The sequence below is a fragment of the Prionailurus bengalensis genome, chromosome A2 (assembly GCF_016509475.1).
Source record: "Prionailurus bengalensis isolate Pbe53 chromosome A2, Fcat_Pben_1.1_paternal_pri, whole genome shotgun sequence".
Taxonomy (NCBI): Eukaryota; Metazoa; Chordata; class Mammalia; order Carnivora; family Felidae; genus Prionailurus; species Prionailurus bengalensis.
In genome coordinates, this window is record NC_057348.1 from 145,122,654 (window position 1) to 145,145,804 (window position 23,151).

A 23,151-nucleotide genomic window follows, 5' to 3' on the forward strand; every position below is an offset into this window, starting at 1 on the left:
GCCATCCGGCTTCTTTGGGAGCATTTTAGATGATAGGGTGATTCTTGCTTTATCTAGTCATTTAGCTCTGATAAGCTCTTATATAATCCTTGGAATTTAATGATTTTACATAGAAATAAAAATCACCATTTTCAGGGCATCCCATTGTCGTGGCTATCCTCATCTGGATATATTCCAGATGAAGTATCCTTTTAAAAATATGCCTATGACTTTAATATTCCAGGTATGATCTGAAACAATCTATAGGAAGTGTTATTTCCATAAACTCGGTGCTTTAAAAATGAAACCTAAGATGATGCTTGTTTCTTTTACAGCTGTTTCAGACACACGGTTACCTCGTTTTGGTTTTGGTTTTGGTTTTTTTACATGAACAATTGGCAAGCCCTGGACTGGCAGTTAGGAGAGACCAATTTTCTAGGCTTTGATCCCTATGTGATTTGTTTGTGTGATCCTGGAAAACTCTTGTAGTTTGTGATGTTCATAACAGAGGCAATGAGAAATTATATGAGGTGCTACAGAAAAAGCTCCTAATCTATCAACGAAAACCAGGAATAATGAAATTGACTCACAGCTTTCCAAATACAGGATGATATGCAAATGCATGTCAATAAAAACTTGGAACCATTTTCAGCATACATTATCATTGAAGTGACTACAGAAATTAACATTGGAGAGCCCCAAGGATCAGTCTCTGGATCACTTCTCTGTTTATACTCTCCCACATGAGCTCATGCAGTCTCATAGGTTTAAATATTATGTATTGACATTTGATTCTCAGATTTTATCTCCACTTCAAATCTCTCCCCTATACACTAGATCCATGTATCCAACTGCCTGCCCAGTCCTTTCACTTGATGTTTTATAGGCATCTCAAACCTCCCATGTCTTGAAAACTGAGCTCCTGAGTTCTGATCTTGCCTCGCTTATGAATATAGTTTATTCACAGCACTAGAGCCAGATTCATTCTCTTGAAATAAGTAAGTCAGGTCATATCAATTCTCTGCTCTAAACCCTCCAATGGCTTCCCAGTCTCACTCTGAGTAAAGGCTAAAGATCTTACAATGGCCTACACAGCCCTCTACCCTCCCATTACATTTCTAGTCACATCGCTAGATTCCCAAACCTCCCTCCTCTTCCAGCTATACATTTCACCCCAGCCATATTAGTGGCTCCTTACTACTATTGTGTTATTTCGAAATATGCCAGGCACTTCCCTGCTTTAAGTTCTTTGCACTTGCTATTTCCTTTGCCTGGGGTGCTCTAAGATATCCTAGCTGGGTGTTCTACCTCCTTCAGTTCTTAACTAAACGTCACCTTCTCATTGAGGCCTATTCTGGCTATTCTTAAAATTGTACAAACACCCCACCCAACATTTCCTATCAAAGTTTCTTCCTTAATTTTTCTCCACAGCACTTAATATATTTACTATGTATTTTACTAATTTATTATTGTCTTTCTCTCCTTCCTTGAATATGAGATCCATAAGAGTAGAGATTTTTGTCTTCTACTGCTCTATTCCTAGTATTTAGAAATGTTTAACCTAAGAGGTGTTTGATAAACAAATACTGATGAAAGGTGTCCCCAGACATATACTTTATATTCTTGTTGAGGTCTCTGATATACCCTCTGATATACCATATGGGTCAGATATACCCACACTCTGTATGTGAACAGCCAGAAGACTTATGACATTTCAGAAAAAATGTACCTTCCTATCCAGAGTGCTTGTTTTGCTGAAGTTACCTGGAGGCTTGGGTAGTCTATGGCCTACTCTCCCTACCTAAAGATCCTAGTGCCAAGTTTTGCCATGCTTTCATTTAGAAGCCTCTACCAGCCTTTCTCAACCAAGGTTCCTCATCAGAATCACAGAACACAGAAGAGGACTGGAGAGACTGTTTTCTCAGTTATCCAAAGGATGGTTCACAACTAGTACACTTCTAGATGGATAGAAGTAAATTGATATATTTGATGGATGCTTCAAGGCATTAGGGCTTAATTCTGGTGGAACCCAGGTTGAAAAAGGCTACTTCAATTCCTGAAATTCCTGCGTTATTCCTGAAAGTGTTTATAAGAAACAGACTTCTAGAAGCTCTTTCCCTAAGCACAAAACCTCAGAAAAACAGATGAGTAGATGAGGCTTTTCTTCAAAATCAAACCATTCTCAGTGATCTATTTCTGAAAAAGCTGTCTTTACAGGGAGTTAATTGGTTAAAGATAAGAAAGGAAAGCTGAAGTCCCTTAGTTCATAATTGGTTCTTATAACACTTATAAAGCATTTTAAGATTTTTCCAAGTAACAAAGTTTTGTTTATTTGTTTGTATTTTGGTTGCTAACATAGCTTTTCACATATTTCTAGAGTGTTATTCATCAGTGAAATCTGCTGCACATTGACACACAGGTCCCTACTGTTATTTCCATTACCAAATGAATAGATTGGGCCTAAGAGGCATTGTCTGACTTAAAATAGTCTAATAGGACTAATTCATCCGGGAGTCTGACTGCTTCTTCTAGCAATAACCTACAATGTCACAGCTGCTAGGAGGTAAGGCTTAATCAGGCTTGAGCCATAGAACATATGTGTATGCATGTTCTATGGGATAGATTATGGATTAGTGATTCACCAAGTTATGTTTTGATTCTGGGTTATCATGAAACAAGAGAACACCCTGTGGTAAAGTTATGTTATACTTTATTATAACTTTTTTATGTAGAAATTGAACCCTTTTGTGACTCTCATTTATTCATGAGGTTTTTTCTGGTGGCAGTTAGGGGAAAGAGGGAGTATGGGAGAGAGAACATCTGTTATGCTCCCTGTTTTACAGTTGGATAAATTGAGAATTGGTCACAACCAACTAGAGGTAAAGCTAGAGCTAAGGTCTTAGGCTGTGCTTCAGTTGATTATTGCCTTGATGATCAGTTGTTCATTTTTAATTGAATTATAGCTCTGGTCTTCAGAGTGTGACAATTACAAACACTTTACAAATTATGCAAGCATGTATATACATGTGTGTTGGCTTTCTCTAAATTTTCCTGGGAAGAAACCTTTAATACTGTCTCAAATATTAAAGTGAATGTGCTACTTTAAATATAGTGACAGAAATAAGTATGGATTCAAAAAACAAATGTCATGCTAGTTCAGAATAATCTTTCCACTGTGTTTGCAGAAGTAATACTCTCTTGATCTGGGTCTGTCAGCCATTTTGCATTCACATATTAGTACCATCTAGACAACTGATATTTTTGGTTCTCACCTGATAACAGGTCTGTATAAAGGACTCTTTGAAAACAAATCCATTGTGGCTGAAAGAAAAACATGATTGAGCTAACTATAACCAGTTGACTACTGTGAAGAAAATAAAATACGGTATTTGAGGATTTTTTTTTTTTTAGAATAGGGAGGTGGCATAATAATTTCTTCTTGAGATAGAAGGCAAACTCAAGCCAAAAATTGGAGCGCTTCTCCTAAGGGGAAATTTTGGTGCTTATTTTTGTTGTTGTTTGTTTTGTTTTATTTTGTTTTTTACCCTGACTCATCCTTAGAAGCTAGAGAGGCAAAGGAGAGGAATGCTATTCTGGGTAGAGTGAGGACTCTGTCTCAACCTTTTTCATCATTGCCAGCCAGCCACCTGCTGCTTGGTTGGATTAGTAGATGACAGAGGTAGAAAGAAAAGGAACAATAAATAATATTGTATGTATGTCATCCCTTTCCCATTCAAAATCCTGAAGCTGATGGGGCGCCTGGGTGGCTTAGTCGGTTAAGCATCCAACTCTTGGTTTCGGCTCAGGTCATGATCTCATGGTTTGTGAGTTTGAGCCCCACATCGGGCTCTGTGCTGACAGTGCAGAGCCTGCTTGGGATTCTCTCTCTCTCTGCCCCTCGCCTGCTCACTCTCTGTCTCTCTCAAAAATGAATAAATAAAACTTAAAAATCCTGAAGCTGAGTAAGAACCTTTAAAGATGTTATTTCTGGTATTCACTTAAAAATGTATGCAAAAGCCAACACTAATATCGGGTATCATTTATTCAGTATTTAATTTATACCAAGCATTGCATTAGCACTTTACTTACATTATCTCATTTAATCTTCTCAACAACTTGACTCTGACAAGTCATGTCTTCCAATTAACAATCTGCTTCATAATACATATTACAACCATAGGAAAAGAAAAACTCTAATTAATTCTGAAATGAGTCATTTCATGTCTGACTCACCCATTAGACTGAAAACTCCATGAAGATGAAGACAGCCATATTTGTTCTATATACCCAGGAATTAGACTGTGCCTGGGACATAGTAGATAACATGATAAAAATCTGTTGAATGAACAACTGAATGTGTGCATGATTGGATTCATGAATGAATTCTATTAATCTATTAACTAATTCTATTAATTCTGTTAATCAGGTTCTGGGACGCCTTTATTTTATATACCCAGAAACAGAGACTGAGGCTTCAAAGTCTGTCTGACCCCAGAACACGTAACCACTATATTTAAATGGCCATTGAGGAACATAGAAATCGTCATGCCTTTGGCAAAGGATTTGAAATTTCAGGATATTCTGAATGTCAACACTTTCTTCAAAAGGGATTATACTATAAATTATGATCGAGATTAGGGATGGCCACTGCCTTTCCTCTCTCAGGTGGTAGAAGCCTGGCTCCCCTAAGCCTCTAACACATAAGCTATTTCTGAGTATCGATTAGTGAAACAGATGACTGCCCAGGAAGCTGTTTCTGGGCTCTGTTGCCAAAGGTACTTTGAACTCTTGCTCACCCGAGGAGGGAGAACCACAGACGTTTTGTACTGATTAGTTCCTTTCCAGAACAAAGTCTCTTTGGGGATTTACTAATTCCCTCACCTCCCTTGGCGCCCATGTTCATTCTTGTTGCCTCGTGTTAGGACTTTGCTCTAGGGCAGTTTTCCAGTTCCAAGAGAGACACTCAGGCCCCTGCTGCCCAAACATCTTGTCGTGCCATGCCCGATTAGCTGGGCAAGGTCAGACTTGCCTTTTACAGCCTTCCCAGGTATAGATCCTTTGCTAAGAAATCCCAGAAATGCCATAATTCTCTGGATGTAAGTACATCAGAGCACCATAGACCTTAGGAGCTCTGAGCATTTGCAGCTTTCTCCCCTTACAAGTGAGGGACATACTTCTTATCCCATGGAGAGATATGTAATGCTTTATAGATAGAGCTTTATATCCCCCAACCTCCCCTCCCCCTCAAAAAAACACAAGGGGCACCTGGGTGGCTCAGTTGGTTAAGCCTGTGGCTTCGGCTGAGGTCATGATCTCATACTTTGTGTCAGCTCTGTGCTGACAGCTCAGAGCCTGGAGCCTGCTTCGGATTCTGTGTCTCCCACACTTTCTGCCCCTCCACCTCTCTCTCTCTCTCTCTCTCTCTCTCTCTCTCTCTCTCTCTCTCAAAAACAAATAAACATTTAAAACAAACAAACAAACAAACAAACACCACCACAACAACCACAAGAAACCTTGAGGGCTACTTAGGAAGAAACTATCCTCAGAAACGTAAACATAAGTCATGGAATGAAATTAAATCATCCAGCAAATGATTAGCAACTACAGATTTGTTTAAAAACTGAAAAGACCTCAGCTAAACATGTGAGTAGCAGCAGCAGCAGCTGCCTGTTAGCCACAGTCAAAAGCCTTAGACTTTCCACCCTCTAGCGTATACTGCTAAATGGATTAATCATCAGAGCATTTTAGTATACCAAAAGAGGATTTATCCACTTCTTTGGGAACCTGAAATGCCTACTGCTGGATCCACTGAGGCCAGCAAGAAGGGAGAGCACACTGAATACTTCATTGTCAATATCTAATTGGGTCTGCAGGCATAGTTCAGCCTCATCAGAGCGAGTTCTGAAAAGAAAGCTCTGTTATGTCAGACAAACACTTTTTGTGTGGTTCTTAATTACTTTCCCATGGGTTCCTTGTTTTCTAGGTCTTATCTGTTCAATTACTGTACTAAAACACAAATTACATCAGGCATCTAAGCAGCAGACAAAAAGGGCAGCTAGGATCCCAGAAACCCATAGGTTAATGACCATGATCTTGCATTAAGAACTTCAACCTATTGCTACCATGGTGTAACCTCTCTCGTTTTGCATATTCAAGGACCTCTCATGTTCTGAAGATCATTAGCCCTGGGTAGTTAATGCTATCCAAGGGGAACGTCTTTGGCAACCTCTCTCAGCTTCCTCTTTCTGACCTGTGGATAGCACTTTCCATAGGAGGTGGTGGACCTAGCTCCATGGTGCCATTTAGGTGCCTACCATTTAGGTGTACATCTGTATGGTGCTGGATGACTAGAGAAGCCTCAGTTCACCCCACGGTGTAGAATTTCAGAGGAAGCCATTTGTTTCCCTGAGGGCTTTTTATCTGTCATTTCAGCGGCTTCATATACAGATAGCTCTGATGATGAGACATCTCCCAGGGACAAGCAGCAAAAGAACTCTAAGGGAAGCAGTGACTTCTGTGTCAAGAACATCAAACAGGCAGAGTTTGGACGAAGAGAAATTGAAATCGCTGAACAAGGTAAAGAAAGCAAGCACCTGTTCTTTTTCATGCTGCCCGTGTCTTTTTGTCCGTGTTAATCCCTTTTTATGTCCTGGGGTCTAGTTGCCTGTGAAATTTAAGAGTGGTTTTAAAGAGGGGTGCCTGGGTGGCTTAGTTGGTTAAGCGTCTGACTCATGATTTCCACTCAGGTCATAATCTCACAGTTCGTGAGTTCGAGCCCCTGAGTCAGGCTCCGCACCGACAGTGCAGAGCCTGCTTGGGATTTTTTCTCTCTTACCCTCCCCCAATTGCCCCCGCTCTCACAGTAAATAAATAAATCTTAAAAAAAAAAAAAAGGAATGGTTTTAAAGAATACTTAAAAGAAATCTGAACTTAGGGAACACTGTGGGGAAGGAGTGTACTCTGGTAGGTCTATAAGGAATGGATGAGTAAGACTGGGAGATGGGGAGTCAGAACTCTGGAGCATTTGCCTTTGAAAGTCTCTTATAAAAGAAAAATCAGATTCAATGTCTTGATTCCTTAAGGAACCCAATCTAACAACCTGACCGGGGGAAGAATCTTACTTTAAGAGAATAAGTTCTTCTGTTTATTCTTTCTCTCTCATTCCCTCCTCTCTAATAGTGCTGTGTATGTATTGTGCCTTTTCAGAAATGCCTGCACTGATGGCTTTGAGGAAGAGAGCTCAAGGAGAAAAACCTTTGGCTGGAGCCAAAATTGTGGGTTGCACACACATCACTGCTCAGACTGCTGTGAGTCCTTTTTCTTTCTCCACATAATAATAGTTAATAATAGCCACCAGCTATTGAGTGCTTGCAAAATGCCAAGCAGTAGGTTAAGAGCTTAACAAGTATTAAGTCATTAATCCTTGTGATGGCCATGTAAAGCAGGTATTCTTGTTTCTACTTTACAAACGAGGAAAGTAAGGCTCAGGGTGTTTAAGTAATTTGTCTGAGGTTATACAGCAAGTAAAATCATAGAATCCAGGTTTGAACTTCAATTCATCTGACTCCCAAGTTTATGCTTTCTCTGTGCTACACTGCTTCCCCTTGTCTTGCCTTCCAATGTCATTTCCATAAGGCAGCTCTCTTAGATTGCTTTCAGCTGCAAGTAAAAGAACCTGATTCAACCTGACTCATACCTAAAGGAACTGATTTTATTACATAGCGAGGAGTTCAGAGGTAAGGTGGACTTCAAATTTAGGATCTCAAGGCTCCAGTTTCATCTAGCTGTAGAGCTCCCTTTTCACTTGCTTACTTCATTCTCAGGCTCATAGCAAGTTGATTACAGCTCTTTAAGCCATCACAGACTGACATGAAGAGTAGGAAGGACCATTTCTTCTTCTCCCCCAAAAGCAAGCAAATCTTTCCCAGAAGTCTTCCAGGATATTCCATCATGTGTCATTGAACAGAACAGGGTCACATACCCATGGCCCACCAGTCCTGGCAAGGGGACTGGGGTTACCATGATTGATTTAGACTAGTGATTCTTAGCCCTATCAGATTCAGTGTCTCCTCTTTATAAAATATATTTTTGCAATGCCTCTGTATTATCTTAAAATGAAATTCAAATATAACATACCTCAGTACATATAATTTTAAAAAAATCGATTTAAAATCTTAACTGAAATATGAAGGAGGAATAGAGGAAAAGTAATTTATAAAGAAATAATGTGTATTTCTGTATGTAAATGCTTGGGCACAAGTATAGTGGAATACTCAGATATTTGTACTTCCTCATAGCATTATTTGAACGAGAATGCCACAAATGTAGATAGAAATGTGTTACTGATTCTAAGGCATCAGAGTGACATTGCCAAATTATATGACTTTCTGAATCATATTATAATAAACTATAAACTTTTTATAAATCTCTGAACAGCAACAATAACAAGTGTGTGTTTGCTCTTAATTTACACGAGTGTTACATTCCTGGGAAAGCTATTACTATTTTGTATTAAAACTACAAGAGTATTTTTTGTTAATGTGTAAGGTGGAATAAGCTTCTAAACTTAGATCATTATAAATAGGTTTCTCACCCTTGTGAACTTTCATTGGAACATTTGAAAACTGCACTAAATGTGGCATGGTTTTTGTCGTAAGAGACTGTCCTGCACTTTCAACATGTCAAAACCTCTGGTCCTGATCACTCAATGCCAGTAGCATTCCCCTCCCGACTATTGTGACAATCAAAAATGCCCCCGCAGTTTTCCAGAGCTCCTCTGTTGAGAATCACTGACTCAGAGCCATCATCAAAGACGTAAGAGATTGAATTGCCAACCATAATGAAAACACTACAGGAAATTGGTGTATTGAGAAATGGTCTGAAATCATTTATATGCTTTATAAGACTCAGGTCATCTGTATGGTTAGATCGACTTTCAACAGAGTGTCTCCTGAAGCATAACACTTATTTATATGGCCACATTCCTGACTAAGAACAGAAGAGAGTCCTTAAGACCCAGGCAGCTACTCTTATGATCTTTACCATGAGGCTTTTCCATATTACATGTTCTCTAAGGAAAAAAATACCTTGATTACCCCAAATTAATATAATAAATTGAAAAGCTGTCTCTTTTTGGAGCTACAGACTAATAAATCAAGGCAGAAACAGTCTTGGAATCTTTTTTGGGCTTCCCTAGTCAGTGACATGAGACTTCAGTGTGGTGGCTTAAAATAGTAAGTGCTTCTGTACTGTCTCATGTTGCTAAATTGTATCTAGTTTCTTTTTTACCCCCTGGGTCACCAAACATTACCACCTTTCAAGGCTCCCTTCTACTTTCTCTTGAATGGAGTAATTAAAATTAGTTTACCAGTTTTAATATTATTTCACAGTTTCCTCCCCACATTTTTTTCTTTTTCCTTTAAACAAATAATCACACGGGGGTGCCTGAGTGGCTCCATCAGTTAAGCATGTGACTCTTGATTTCGGCTCAGGTCATGATCTCATGTTTGTGAGTTCGAAGCCTGAGTTGGGCTCTCCACTGACAGTGTGGAGCCTGCTTGGGATTCTCTGTCTCCCTCTCTCTCTGCCCCTCCCCTGCTCGCACACTCTCTCCCTCAAAACAAATAAATAAAAATAAAAATAATTAATAATAACAAAGGAATTTTTACCTTGTTTTGTTTTTAATCTCCGTTTTCTTTTTCTGATTGCAAAAGGAGTTAATGTTCATTTTATAATGCTCAAACATTACCATACTCTGTAACGTAAAAAGACAGTCTCCTATGATCCCATGTTCCAGAAATAACTATCATAGTTAGTTAATGGTTTCCTATCCATGTTTCCAATAGACTTGGATCTATTTATATTTTTTAGGCATGTTTCCCTAGTTCCTTCTAATAACCAGATTCCTTTGCTACTCTCTCTAAACAGTCATGATTGAAAGTCAGGTTAAGCCAGCTTCTAAGCTCTGTCTTCCTTCCACTCCTATCTGCCTTCACTCCTGTTTGAGCCCTAACAGCTAGCACTCTTTACTTAGAATTCTTTTTTTTAATATTTATTTATTTTTGAGAGAGAGAAAGAGAGAGTGAGAGAGAGAGTGCATAAGCAGGCGAGGTGCAGAGAGAGAGGGGGACAGAGGATCTGAAGCAGGCTGCTCCCTGACACAAAGAGCCAGACACATGGGGCTTGAACTCAAACTTGACTGTGAGATCATGACCTGAGCTGAAGTCAGACACTCAACAGACCGAGCCACCCAGGCACCCAGCATGATTTTTTTTTTAATTTAATTTATTTATTAAAAAAATTTTTTTTTTAATGTTCATTTATTTTTGAGAGAGAGAGAAAGCACACGTACATGCACAAGTTGGGGAGGAGCGGAGAGAGAGGGACACACAGAATCCAAAGCAGGCTCCAGGCTCTGGGCTGTCAACACAGAGCCCAACACGGGGCTGGAACTCACTGACTGTGAGATCTTGACCTCAGCCAAAGTCGGACGCTTAACCTACTGAGCCACCCAGGCGCCCCAAGTTTGTTTTTTTTTAATTAGACCATAATTAGAATTTTTACTTAGCATTGAAATATGAGAAAATACAAGTTTTACAGCATGAAAAGTACCAGTACTCAGAGTTAACTACTGTCAGGAAATTTTAAAACAGGTTTTTTAAAATATTTTTTTCCCCAAAGTTTATTTATTTTTGAGAGAGAGAAACGTAGAGAGCAAGCAGGGAAGGGGCAGTGAAAGAGAGGGAGATGGACTCCCAAGCAAGCTCCACGCCGTTGGCACAGAGCTTAATGCAGGGCTCAAACTCAGAAACCATGAGATCATGATCTGAGCCAAAACCAAGAGTCTGATGCTTAACCAATTGAGCCACCCAGGCGCCAAAAACAAGTTTTTTTAATCAAAGCTTTATTCTTGTGAAAATAGTTAATAATCAAAGCAGTAGGTGGTATACTACTTTCTTTAAAAGAATCCTATGTCTATCTTATATATTGAAGTTAAAAGTAAATCAGGATCAAATTGGCAGAATAAATTTTTAAAAGAATTTTTAAAAATAGTTTTTAATTTGAAATAAACACAGATTTATAAAGTTGTAAGTAGAGTACAGGTCACTTTTTTTCTTAGCCATTTGAGAGTAAGTTGCCAACCTGATGCTCCTTGACCCACAAATACTTTAATGTATATTTTCTACATACAAGGACATTCTCTCATATGACCAGTACAACTATTCAAAATTAGGAAATTAACATTGATTTATATTACCATCTAATCCTCAGACCTTGTATGAATTTTACTAGTTGTCCCAGTATTATATTTTATAACTCAAAGATCCAGTCCCTAGTTACACATCTCGTTAAACGTCATCCCCTTTTAGTCTCCTTTAGTCTGGAACAGTTCATCAGTCTTTCTTTGACTTTCATGACCTTGACCCTTTTGAAAATTGTAGATGAATTATTCTATAGATTGTGCTCAATTCCAGTTTTCCTGATACTTTCTCATTATTAAATTCGGGATATGCATTTATGGTAGGAAATGATGTTCCATTTTTTTCATTGAATCTTATCAGGTGGCACATTGATTTAGAATTGATTTATCATTTGTCAAGATGATGTTCATTTTGATCCTTTGCTTGAGGTAGTGTCTGCTAGACTTTTCCACTGTAAAAGTTATTTTTCCCTCTTTGTAATTAAAAAGTATTTTGTGAGGTAGTAATATGAAACTATGTAGATATCCCATTCTTCATCAGGCTTTCAGTTTATTCATTTATTTACTTATTTTTATTTGTATGAATCATTATTTCCTATTTTATTTAATGCATTATGATCCGTTACTATCACTATTTATTATGATGGTTAAATTGTTCCAAACGTCCTGGTGGAGTCCCTTCAGTCTGGCTTCTGTGGCTTTTTGTCTTTTGGCATATCCTTCTCATTCTTTGAGCACTTACTTGCTTCTAGTATAAGATTATCTAAGCTCATCTTGTACATTCTCTGCCCTAACCCCGGAATCAGCCATTTCTCCAAGGGGCCTGGTTCCTTTCAAAGGATCTGGACGCTATTGTATTTTTTGCCATTGGAATATCATTTTTCCTGGATCTTCTTTCATTTCGTATTTTGGAAAATAATTGCCCACTAACTCTTCATATATTTCTTTTGCCCTGTTCTCTCCTTCTCCTCATACTATTCCAGTTACATGTATGTTAGACATTTGATAATGGCCCATAGATCTTGGATGCTCTGTTCTTGGACGCTCTGATTTTTATTCCCTACTCTTTTTTCTTTCTGTATTTCAATTTGGTGATTTTTACTGATCTCTCTTCAAGTTCACTGATTCTATCCTCAGATATGCCTAGTCTGACGATGAGCCTGATGAAAGAATCCATAATCTCTAATACCTATTAACATGTTTTCTGACATTTCTATTTGACATATTTTTATTGTTTCCATCTCTCTGCTGAAATTTCCTATCTGTTCATGGATGTCATCCATCTTTTCACTAGACCACTTAATATAAACATGTTAATTACAGCTAATTTAAAGTTTTATTTATTATAACTAATTTAAACAGTTCATCTTAGAGGCTTGTTCTCTTGAATATTGTATTTCTTGACAATGGGGAGGATTCCACTTTTTTGTGTGTCTTGAAATTTTTTTTTAAATTTATTTTCAGGTTAGTTAACATACAGTGTAGTCTTGGCTTCAGAAGTAGAACCCAGTGATTCATCTCTTCCATATGACACCCAGTGCTCATCCCGAAAAGTGCCCTCCTTAATGCCCATTTAATTGACCCCTGCCAGTGTGTCTTGAAATTTTATCTTGAATGGTAATTTGGTAGTTTCCATTATTGTCATGAACTTGGTTGGATTTCAATTATTGTTCTGCACCATAGGCCTCAAATTGCTCCAGTAGTGGGCAGCTGTTACATTGTGATTTGAGGTTAACGGAAGGTTCTTCTCAGTGTTTTGGCTTCAGTCTCAGCATTCAGTTGCTTCTACACATGCTTGCCACAGGGGTGGGGGAAAGGGGGTGTCATCTCCCTCTTCAGATACATGCCCTACCTGCTGCACTAGGCTGCTGCTCTTTGTTTCCTAGAGCTTAGCTCATGGTGAGGGCAGGTAGGGTTCTCGCATCTCCTGGTCCAGCCTCAGTCTTAGGTCTCTGTGAGGTGGGGCTTTTTCATTGTTCCTGCCTCTTCTTTCCATAGCAGCCAAATTTTGCCTTGTGTCTGTGATAGGTCTTGTGCAAGAGATATTTTCCTGCCTTTCCTGGAGAAGTAGCAGATCTTTACCAGTCATACCTTGTTTTATTGCACTTCACAGATAATGGCATTAAAAAACTTTTTTTTTTAACATTTATTTGTTGTTGAGAGACAGAGAGAGACAGAGTGCAAGCTGGGGAGGGGCAGAGAGAGAGGGAGACAGAATCTGAAGCAGGCTGTAGGCTCTGAGCTGTCAGCACAGAGCCCAATGCGGGGCTCGAACCCACAAACTGTGAGATCATAACCTGAGCCGAAGTTGGACACCCAACTGACTGAGGCGCCCCAAAGTATTTTTTAAATTAAGGTATGTACAGTGTGCTATCGCACACTCAATAGGTTACAGTATAGTGTAAACATAACTTTTATATGCACTGGGAAACCAAAACATTCATTTGACTTGCTTTATTGTGATATTCACTTTATTGTGGTAGTCTGGAACCTGCAGTTTCTCTGAGGTATGCCTGTACTTTGTGTCAGTGCAAGGTCCTGGGCCCAAGAAGGCTTACTTCTCTCCAAGGAGCAGGGAGTTTTTGCTTCCACTCTTCCCCAGAAGCAGTGGATCTTTGTCTGGTCCCTGATTGCAGGCGTAATTTCTGCTCCTCTTCCTTTAGCTTAAGACTTTTGCTTCCTATGAGAGAAGAGAGTGGCAAAGTGCCTGTTTTTGAGCACAGCTGATCAGGTCCTTGCCCCCCAGTCTTTCTTTGAGCGCTGGGTGGAAGCCCCTGGAAAAGAGCTTGCGTGTGAGTGTGAAATCTCCTTGTGCCTAGGGTTATTAGAAATTCCAAACTGACATACTTTCCCACACTCAGCCTTTACTATTCATTGAATTCTAGCTTTTTTTTTTTTTCTCCTCCTGTGTGGCACCCACATCTTCCTCCCATGCTCTGTCAGAGGTGAAACAGTGTGTTCCCTGTCTCCTTAAAGGGATTTGTCACTTTGGAGTTCAGTGCACTTGGTTGCTTTATAACCTCAGCTCTTGATGGGCTCAAGAAAAGTTAAGGTTTTATAGATTACTTGGCTGTTGTTAGGATTGGAGCTTTTCTTGCAGCTTCCTTACAGAGAAGCAGAACTGTAAAATTTGTGGTTTTCCAAAAATGTTTTGGCTCTAAAATCCTTGGTTTAATTAAGTCTTATAAGGAGGCCCAATATATTAAATAGGCAGAAGAGCATTGAGCTCAGCTGGAACCTTCCCCCATGCCTACCCCAACCATTGCCCTCTACTCAAAACACGGAAGGATTTCTGTAGGGCACAGTTTGAAAATCACTGGCCTTAGCTATTCCTGATATATTTTCTCAATGTCAGATATATAAACTTAATTTCCCTGACCAGTGGTTTGGCCAGCCTTGCTCATCCCCTGCTTTCTCTTTAATACAGGTGCTTATGGAAACCCTGGGTGCGCTGGGGGCACAGTGCCGATGGGCAGCCTGCAACATCTATTCCACTCTCAATGAAGTGGCTGCTGCTCTAGCAGAAAGTGGTAAGATTGGTTTTGCTTGTATTCTGTGTCTTTGGCTAAAGTAAGTCTCTGAAAAGTTCCATGGGTTCAATATAAACCTTTAAGGAAGTTCAACATTAAAGTTGCTGTCTTGGGGGAAATGGATGCCTATTCTTGATGAGTTTGCTCTCCTGGGCTTCTCTTGTTAAATATGATGAAGGTAACTCTGTTGTTTTACAGTTGGCAAATATCTTCTTATGTCTAATATTCCCTTATCAGTTAATTCTTTGCCTTGACTTGCTCATATTAGAACACTAGTGAACAGTACTCGTTGTCTGAAGCAATATGGATTAGAAAAGAAAGTGCTTCAGGCATAGTTTTGTGGTCCTGCTGGTTTTTTCAGCAGTTTGCCCTGATTTAATGTTTGGTGTTTCTGCTTCAGAAGCAGTAAAAAGGACTTGACCTGGCAGATTAATATTTGATCACAGTGGCTCCTGACACAGGAAGGACGAAAGAAATGGAGAAATTTGGACTTTGCCAGTTTCTTGCCTTCGCTCTGTGACAGCATAGCACAGATCAGAGTACCAAATGCTTGTGGCTTCAGAGCTCTTGAGAAATACTGGGAAAGCTCTGTAATGCATGCATGTCTCTCCTGCTAGCACTTTAGTATTTCATTTGTTCTTTCATTTATATTCATTCATTTATACAATTTTTACTAAGGTACAAAATATGTATATAGATGTGCAGAGATATTAAATATATAGCCCAATGATTTGTACATAAGCATTCTTTTTTTTCTCTTCAACAAATACTTAATGACCTACTCTAAGAGACATAAGGACAAATGAGACTATGTCTTTGCCCTAAGAATCTTATACTGTGGTTGAGAAGAAAAGACACATATACAAGTAATGATAGTACAAGGGTATATATGGTAAATGCCACAACAGAGCAGAAATCTACATTCAGTGCACAAGCAAGTGGCTTGTAAAAGTTCAGATTCCATGAGCGATCCCTTGGAGCTGAGTTAATCAGGCTTTGTTAGAAACATGACACTTAACTGGGCTGTGACAACATTTTAACAGACGGAGAAGAGTGTAAGGGTTTTCCTGATGAAGAAGATGGGATGACTAAAGTTTAGATGCTGGAAAGATCGAAGTGTGGTTGGGAAATGGTGAGACTTCCAGTTTGACTGGATCAAGAAGTACTTACTTCTTGCCTCTTCTTTTTTCCCTTAAGTCATATTTTTAGCATCCATCATACTCTTGTCCCTCTTGTTTGTCCTCTTTTGTATATTAAAAGCAAAATGACCACCAGAGACAAAGGAGTGGATGAAGGGGCTGAAGACCATGTTAATCAGTGAAGAAAGTCAAGCCAAGGAGTAGAGCAGAATGAGAGAGTTTGGAAATGGGGAAAACCAGCATCTTGTTGTCAAAATTTAGAGGCAGCCCTTTTTTCAGGCTTTAATAGTTTCTCTGTGTTCCCCTTTCTCAGGATTTCCTGTCTTTGCCTGGAAAGGAGAATCAGAAGATGACTTTTGGTGGTGCATTGATAGATGTGTGAATGTGGAGGGTTGGCAGCCAAACATGGTGAGTTAGATTTCTGCTAGCACAATTCCTGAGGGATCTGGTGGGGACAGAGTAGGGGGCCCTGGCAGGGGAGAGGGTGTCTCAACAGGAAGGAAGGAAAATGCTTCCTTTTCTATCTGATGTACCTGTGCTTCCAGCACAACTGTGGGCTTATGTTTAGGGTACCCCGAGAATATTGAACTCACCCTCAAAATGCTATAATTGTTGGTGCTGATCTTAGAAGCATTTATATTCATCAGCAACATTAAAATACTGCTCAGGGTTCACACGTGGCTGTTTCAAAAGCAAGGTTAATGAGTTACCATCCCCTTCTACTGCTTACCTCCCATCCAACAACAGTAATCCAAATGTGCACACACATACACACACACACACACACACACACATACCTCCTGTGGTGCTTAGCGTTTCTCTAGAGTCACATGCTGAATTTATAGTAAACCTGAAGAGATCCCAAGTTCAAATTTCTTCTCTTTATTCTGTTCTTGAAGAAAGACGACTAGGCAAAGAGAAGCTTGGGGTTATTTCGCTTCATGTTATTTGTGTTTCATTTTTGAAAAAATCAGGTTCTTGAAGGCTTATAGCACATTAGATTTCACTGAGAAGCAAAAAGCTGCACAAAATATGAGGCACTCCTACTTCATAAGCATTTCTGTGTATGAAAGAGAGGAGAAATTAGGGACTCAACTGGAAAAAGAAGCCTTGATGCTCTACTCCAACTATTGCTTGCTAATTGCAGAGCGGGCCTCACTTGGTGCACAAGGAGAGAAGCATCCTCTTTCTGGATTCTGGATCCAGGTTACATTGCACCGTGTGCTGGTGTGAGGAAGCTGGGTTAATAGCCTGCTTAAAGGGAGGGAGGAATCAGCTGTGAGATGAGTCAGCTCATTCCCACAGAGTTAACTGGGACTGGAAGGAGTTTGATTGACAGACCGAAAGGAGATACGCCAGAGGGTTTCTATGGGGAATAAAGCATTAATTTTAGAGTGGAGAATTTAGGGAGGACACAGGATTGCAACCAGAGAGCATTTACAGACTATAGGGCCAGGACAAACTGCTGGAAAAACTGATGAAGAAACTAAGCAAGGATAAAAACCATTGTCACTCCAGCAAATAGAGCCCATTCCTCTAGGGATCCTATCGAGATCTAGTACTTTTACTTGCTTTCCAACCTCAGGAAGATTCCCTGGTGGCAAGAATTTTCTGCAGTAGAATACCATGGTGAGAATTAGGGGCTACCTTCATTAAATAAATCTGAGGGATAGCAACCACCTGCCTGTATTAGATCCCTCTGTTAAAAGAAAAGTGGACCAGAATAGTGGGACTTAAGACACAGAGTTTCCAGTTGCTCAGGCTTTTATGCCTCTGGTCTTTTATGTGGGTAGGGGTCGGAAACCCTGTTCTGAGGGTTTCTACTGGGAGAAAATGGAGCATTAACTTTTAGAAGGAAGCGAATGTATTTTAATGAGAGTCTTGCCTTGGATCCCTGCTCTCAAACAAACTTTAGTTAAGTCAGAGAAACAAGATGGGGAGCAAGCCTAGAAGCACAAAAAGAGCTTAGGTGCTCGACATGAGGTGGGGGAATTTGTGTACCCAGGAGTCCAGGGTGGCACTGGGGGCCCTTGTGGTAGAGTTGATATTTGATGAGACTCCACAATGGGTGCATGCCAGTAGGGGGCAACGCAGTTCTGTGAGGACTTCACAGGGATAACGATTTGGAAAGTCCTGCTAAGCCTTTCTGACAGCTCCGTGAAGGGCTGAATGAAGTGCCACAGCCTAGGGCCTAAGAGCTTCTAAGCTGGTCTTTCTTTAGCTTATTTATAATTCAAAAACTTTCCTCTGCCGATTAAAGCTCCAGTGGGCACGGCATTGTGTTTATCTTTAATCCCAACCTGAAATGGTGATGAGCTGTTCAGAGGCATGCTTGCACACCTACATGCTGCACAGTTCCCAAGTTATTTTTAATTTGGTTTATAAAGAGTGTGAGGTTTCGCTAGGCAAAACCCTTCCGTGCTGCCTGATATCTTGGGTAGGATAGTGCCTATGCTTTGGGAGAAGTGAAGGATTAACGAATACAGTTTTATAAGCCATTGTTCTGGGAGGGAGACTAATTATCTGGCTTTATTTAAACTAAGCTTTGACTGACTGTAATTGAAGTCCTGAATGTAACTGGTAGAAATATGCCGATATCAAGGTCAGGCTTTCTAAATATCTACAGTGCATTTAAGAACTAGTTGTCGGGGCGCATGGGTGGCTCAGTCGGTTAAGCATCCGACTTCGGCTCAGGTCATGATCTCGCGGTCCGTGAGTTGGAGCCCCGCATCAGGCTCTGTGCTGACAGCTCAGAACCTGGAGCCTGTTTCAGATTCTGTGTCTCCGTCTCTCTCTGACCCTCCCCTGTTCATGCTGTCTCTCCCTGTCTCAAAAATAAACAAACGTTAAAAAAAAAATTAAAAAAAAAAAAGAACTAGTTGTCTAGATAACCACTTCAGCTCTTAGTTCATAAGAAAATCCTCCTTGCGTTGCTGTGTATTTTGATACAGTAGATGTATTGTGTGGGAAGGTCATTTGGCTGTGAGAATTACAGTGACCTTTTACCCTTCGCTGCCTTTTACCTCAGGGTAATGACTGGTCATTATATTGGTTTTAAGTTACTTTGCATAACCCTATGGGAAATTTGAAATATCTGTAAATTGGCAGAAATTGGGATAAAAGACCCAGAGCAACACCGGAAACCCTGAGCCTTCAGCAAAATAAATGATATTGTTGATGCTTATTATTGCAGATATTGGATGATGGAGGGGATCTTACTCACTGGATTTATAAGAAGTATCCTAATATGTTCAAAAAAATCAAGGGCATAGTGGAGGAGAGTGTCACTGGAGTCCACAGGTATGATTTGACATGGGCATACCTGGTTTTATGCAGCCTAGGTATATACTCTGATAATCACACACCTGTAGAGTACATTATGTTAAAAATTGGAACCTGCTATGAGGTGATGAGATCTGAGTCTGAACACTTGTTTTTTTTAATTAACAATGCAAATAACAAACCTAAAATTGGGAGTGGGGGACAGGTAAGGCAACAAGTGTGGTCCTCATGTTTTCTAGTCATTGTAATGCAATGACTGCTTGTCCTTTTTAGATGAATTCGTTTTTTCCATAGATGGTGATTTAACTTGTACAACGAGCCAGGAACTTCTCTAGGAACTGTGCTAGGGATCTAGCAGTGGGCAAAATAGACAAAAACCTGGGTCCTCATAGAGCTTACATTTTGACTTAGAGAACAAGGATTTAGGGTTCTGTTTCTCAAATGAGCAGTAATTTTCTGAGTAACATTGAAACCGTTTCCATTTACTGTTATTCACTCAACAAGAACTGAAAGTATGAAATGAAAGTTTTAGGGAAGTGAATTCTGATTAAGTGACAGTCTCTGCTTCAATATATTGTGATCTTTTTTAACATAGCAGACCTTCAGACTCTTAGAAAGGGATGAATTTTGAATAAACACCTGTTTCTAATTTTTAGTTGCTACAACTTAAAATGAAACTTATATATAGGTATACATATTTGTAGATATTTGTTTGTTGTTTTTTTAAATTTTTTTTTCTTTTTTTTTTTTTTCAACGTTTATTTATTTTTGGGACAGAGAGAGACAGAGCATGAATGGGGGAGGGGCAGAGAGAGAGGGAGACACAGAATCGGAAACAGGCTCCAGGCTCTGAGCCATCAGCCCAGAGCCCGACGCGGGGCTCGAACTCACGGACCTCGAGATCGTGACCTGGCTGAAGTCGGACGCTTAACCGACTGCGCCACCCAGGCGCCCCTGTAGATATTTGTATTGAGACGATAAAATCGAGACTATTTGAAAGTTAAAATTGTTGCATTAGAGTAGTGGGATTAAACAGTACTTAAAGTTACTCTTTATATAACTTAAAGGGGGAAGTAAAAGTAAGCAATATATTTTTTTAATGTTTATTTTCTTATTTTGAGAGACAGCACGCGTACAAGCGTGAGCAGGGGAGGGGCAGAGAGAGGGAATCCCAAGCAGGCTCAGTGCAGAACCCAAAGCCGGGCTCCATCTCACGAACCGGAAGATCATGACCTGAGCCATGACCTGAGCCAAAATCAAGAGTCAGACGCTTAATCAACTGAGCCACCCAGGTGCCCCAATAAGCAATTTAAAAATTTACATTTTAATACTTGAAATTTAGAGGTGAGTCAAAGATTTTCCTCACATGCCTTGTGACTAAGATCTTTATTTCTAAGCTGTGTACAGACTCTAGAAAGGTAGTCTTTATTTCTCTATGTGCACCTAATGGAATGAAACTAGTGTCTCATGCTCTGATGCCTACCCAATCAACACATTTCTGTAATTTGTTACGAGACTGGCAGTAGATTGCATTATCTCACGGTTTTGTGTTCTTCTTGATGTCCCTCATCCTCAGGCTGTACCAGCTATCTAAGGCCGGGAAGCTGTGTGTTCCAGCCATGAATGTCAATGACTCTGTCACCAAACAGAAATTTGACAACCTCTACTGTTGCCGTGAATCTATTCTAGATGGGTAATGTTTTATTATCTTTGGAATGAACTTGAGTTGTTGAATTGAGGTTCTCAGTGTTTTGGTTTTGGTTATTTCTGGAAATGATTCATGTAGCACCTCTGGATCTATCACCATATAATACTTGATATTTTATAACCCAGATCTACCATTGCTATCCCCATTACAAGCACATCTATTGTACTTAAAAAGTCAAACTGGCCTCTATTTATTGGTGCAAAGTTTGTGACCCTATCAGTCCTGCAAGACAGTAACTAAAGTCCTAAACAGCTGGATATCTTTGATGATTTGGGAAAAGGTTCCTAGTGTTCCTATTTTAGGTCACATTACCAGTTTTTAAACTCCAACTAGCATGGGGCACCTGGGTGGCTGAGGCGGTTAAGTGTCTGACTTTAGCTCAGGTCATGATCTCGTGGCTCGTGAGTTAAGTCCTGCCTGAGGCTCTGTGCTGACAGCTCAGAGCCTGGAGCCTGCTTCGGATTCTGTGTCTCCCTCTCTCTCTGCCCCTTCCCTGCTCATGGTCTGTCTTTCTCTCTCTCTCAAAAATAAACAAACTTAAAAAAAATGTAAACCCCAACTAGCATATAATTCTCTGGCCATCTGAAAAATTGTGTTGAGCAAAGAGTCCATCCCAGAAGCATTTCAAGTTTTTCAAATCTATAAGGACTGCAAATCTGACAAAATTTACTTAGATATATTCCAGATACTGTACTGTGTTCTTCCAATACCTAGTTTCTGTTTCTACACTTGTGTCCAGATACGCCTTCATCCTTGTTCAGAAGACTCAGTAATTCCCTATGTAAAACTATTAAGTTGGTTTAGAATATTGCCAAGCCAAATGGTTTCCATCATGTTTAGGTTAATGGAAAAGCTAAGAAAGGCCCTATGGGCCACATTACTAACCAGTCCAGGACCCTAGGCAGTTGGCAACACCACCGGCATTAGAACCAGAAGGACTGGCTTGGTTTGATTATTGGCTCTATCATTTAGGTCTTGGACTAGTTATTTAACCTCTCTGTGCCTAGTCCCTCATCTGTAAAATGGTGACAGTAAGATCTACATCATAGAGTTATTATGAGGATTAAAGGAGATAAGGTATGAACCTGGTGTTCAATGTTAGTTCCCTTGCCCTTTCTAGAACACTGTACATTAAGTTTTAGGATTCAGTTGATCTTAGGGGAAGCTTTTTGCTTTCAGATCTTTTTGGGGAGAGGTGGGAGAGATATTCAATGCAAATTCAATTTCTTGGTAATTATTACTTCTATAGAGTCAATAGTATTATCACATAGACTGGACATTTAAGTAAATTATCAATCCATCTATCAGTTTATAGACTGTCCCTTGTTCTGGCTACGTAGAAGTGTTAATAGCTTGTATGAATAGCTTTGCACCTGATATTCCTTTGGGAAGAGAGGCAGAAAAGCTTGAGAGTAAAGCAAAGGAAGCTCATAAATATGATCTGTTGGTTTTCTTTGCTGTGATAGCCATTCCAGGACCATTCTTCTAAACCATGACTTTTGACTATGGTAGTAGCCCAGCCAGACTTACTCTCTTCACTAAACAAGAATTGCCTCTGTACCTAATTGATGTTTTTTAAATTTAATTAACTAGCTAATATGAACATACACTGTTATATTAGTTTCAGGTGTATAATATAGTGATTCAGCAATAAGTGCAGTCCTTAATCCCCATCACCTATTTCACCTATCTTCCCACCCACCTCTCCTCTGGTAGCCATCAGCTTCTTCTCTATAGTTGAGTCTGTTTCTTTAAAAAAACAAAGTAAAGTCTGGTTTTGGCTTCTCTCTTTTCCTTTGCTCATTTGTTTTGTTTCTTAAATTCTACATATAAGTGAAATCATATGGTATTTGTCTTTTCCTGACTGACTTATTTCACTTAGCACTATACTCTTTAGCTCCATTGGTATTGTTGAAAATGGTAAGATTGCGTTCTTCTTTATGGCTGAATAATATTTTATATTTATTGAGTTTTACTGTGGCTCATGGAGTTGTACTAGTTCCTACGGAGTGGAGTTGTCAAATCATTAAAAAGACAGAATTCCTACTCTGCCTTTAGGGCATTTATGGACTGTTGTCTACCGGAAAGGAAAACAGATAAGTGAATAGAAAGAGTCACAAATATTTGTAGAAACTATCTCAGAATAGTCTGGTTTTAGTTGAAAACTTTCTTCTGCCTAGTGAGGGATTCCTAGAGAAAGGAGACCAGCTGAATCTAAAGAGAAACCAGAAACTGCTCCTACAAGTTGTTCCAAGAGGCTCTAAAACCAATATGGACACTATTCTAGCTTCATAGAGAATCAGAGACAAAGAA

The 23,151-nt window shown here is 39.6% G+C and overlaps 1 protein-coding gene across 9 annotated transcripts in view; it reads left to right on the forward strand.

Annotated features, from left to right (window-relative positions):
* Positions 1 to 23,151, forward strand: part of AHCYL2 (adenosylhomocysteinase like 2) — a 170,149-nt gene that overhangs the window by 125,217 nt on the left and 21,781 nt on the right. For 8 of the 9 annotated variants that reach the window (XM_043589496.1, XM_043589497.1, XM_043589499.1 and 5 more), the window contains exons 3-8: positions 6,412 to 6,555; positions 7,186 to 7,286; positions 14,607 to 14,709; positions 16,162 to 16,256; positions 19,042 to 19,148; positions 20,707 to 20,823. In XM_043589496.1, coding sequence (XP_043445431.1) covers positions 6,412 to 6,555; positions 7,186 to 7,286; positions 14,607 to 14,709; positions 16,162 to 16,256; positions 19,042 to 19,148; positions 20,707 to 20,823 — 667 coding nt within the window. Of the gene's footprint in view, positions 1 to 2,443; positions 2,543 to 6,411; positions 6,556 to 7,185; positions 7,287 to 14,606; positions 14,710 to 16,161; positions 16,257 to 19,041; positions 19,149 to 20,706; positions 20,824 to 23,151 lie in introns of those variants that run through there. The other variant, XM_043589503.1, reaches the window with a different exon arrangement.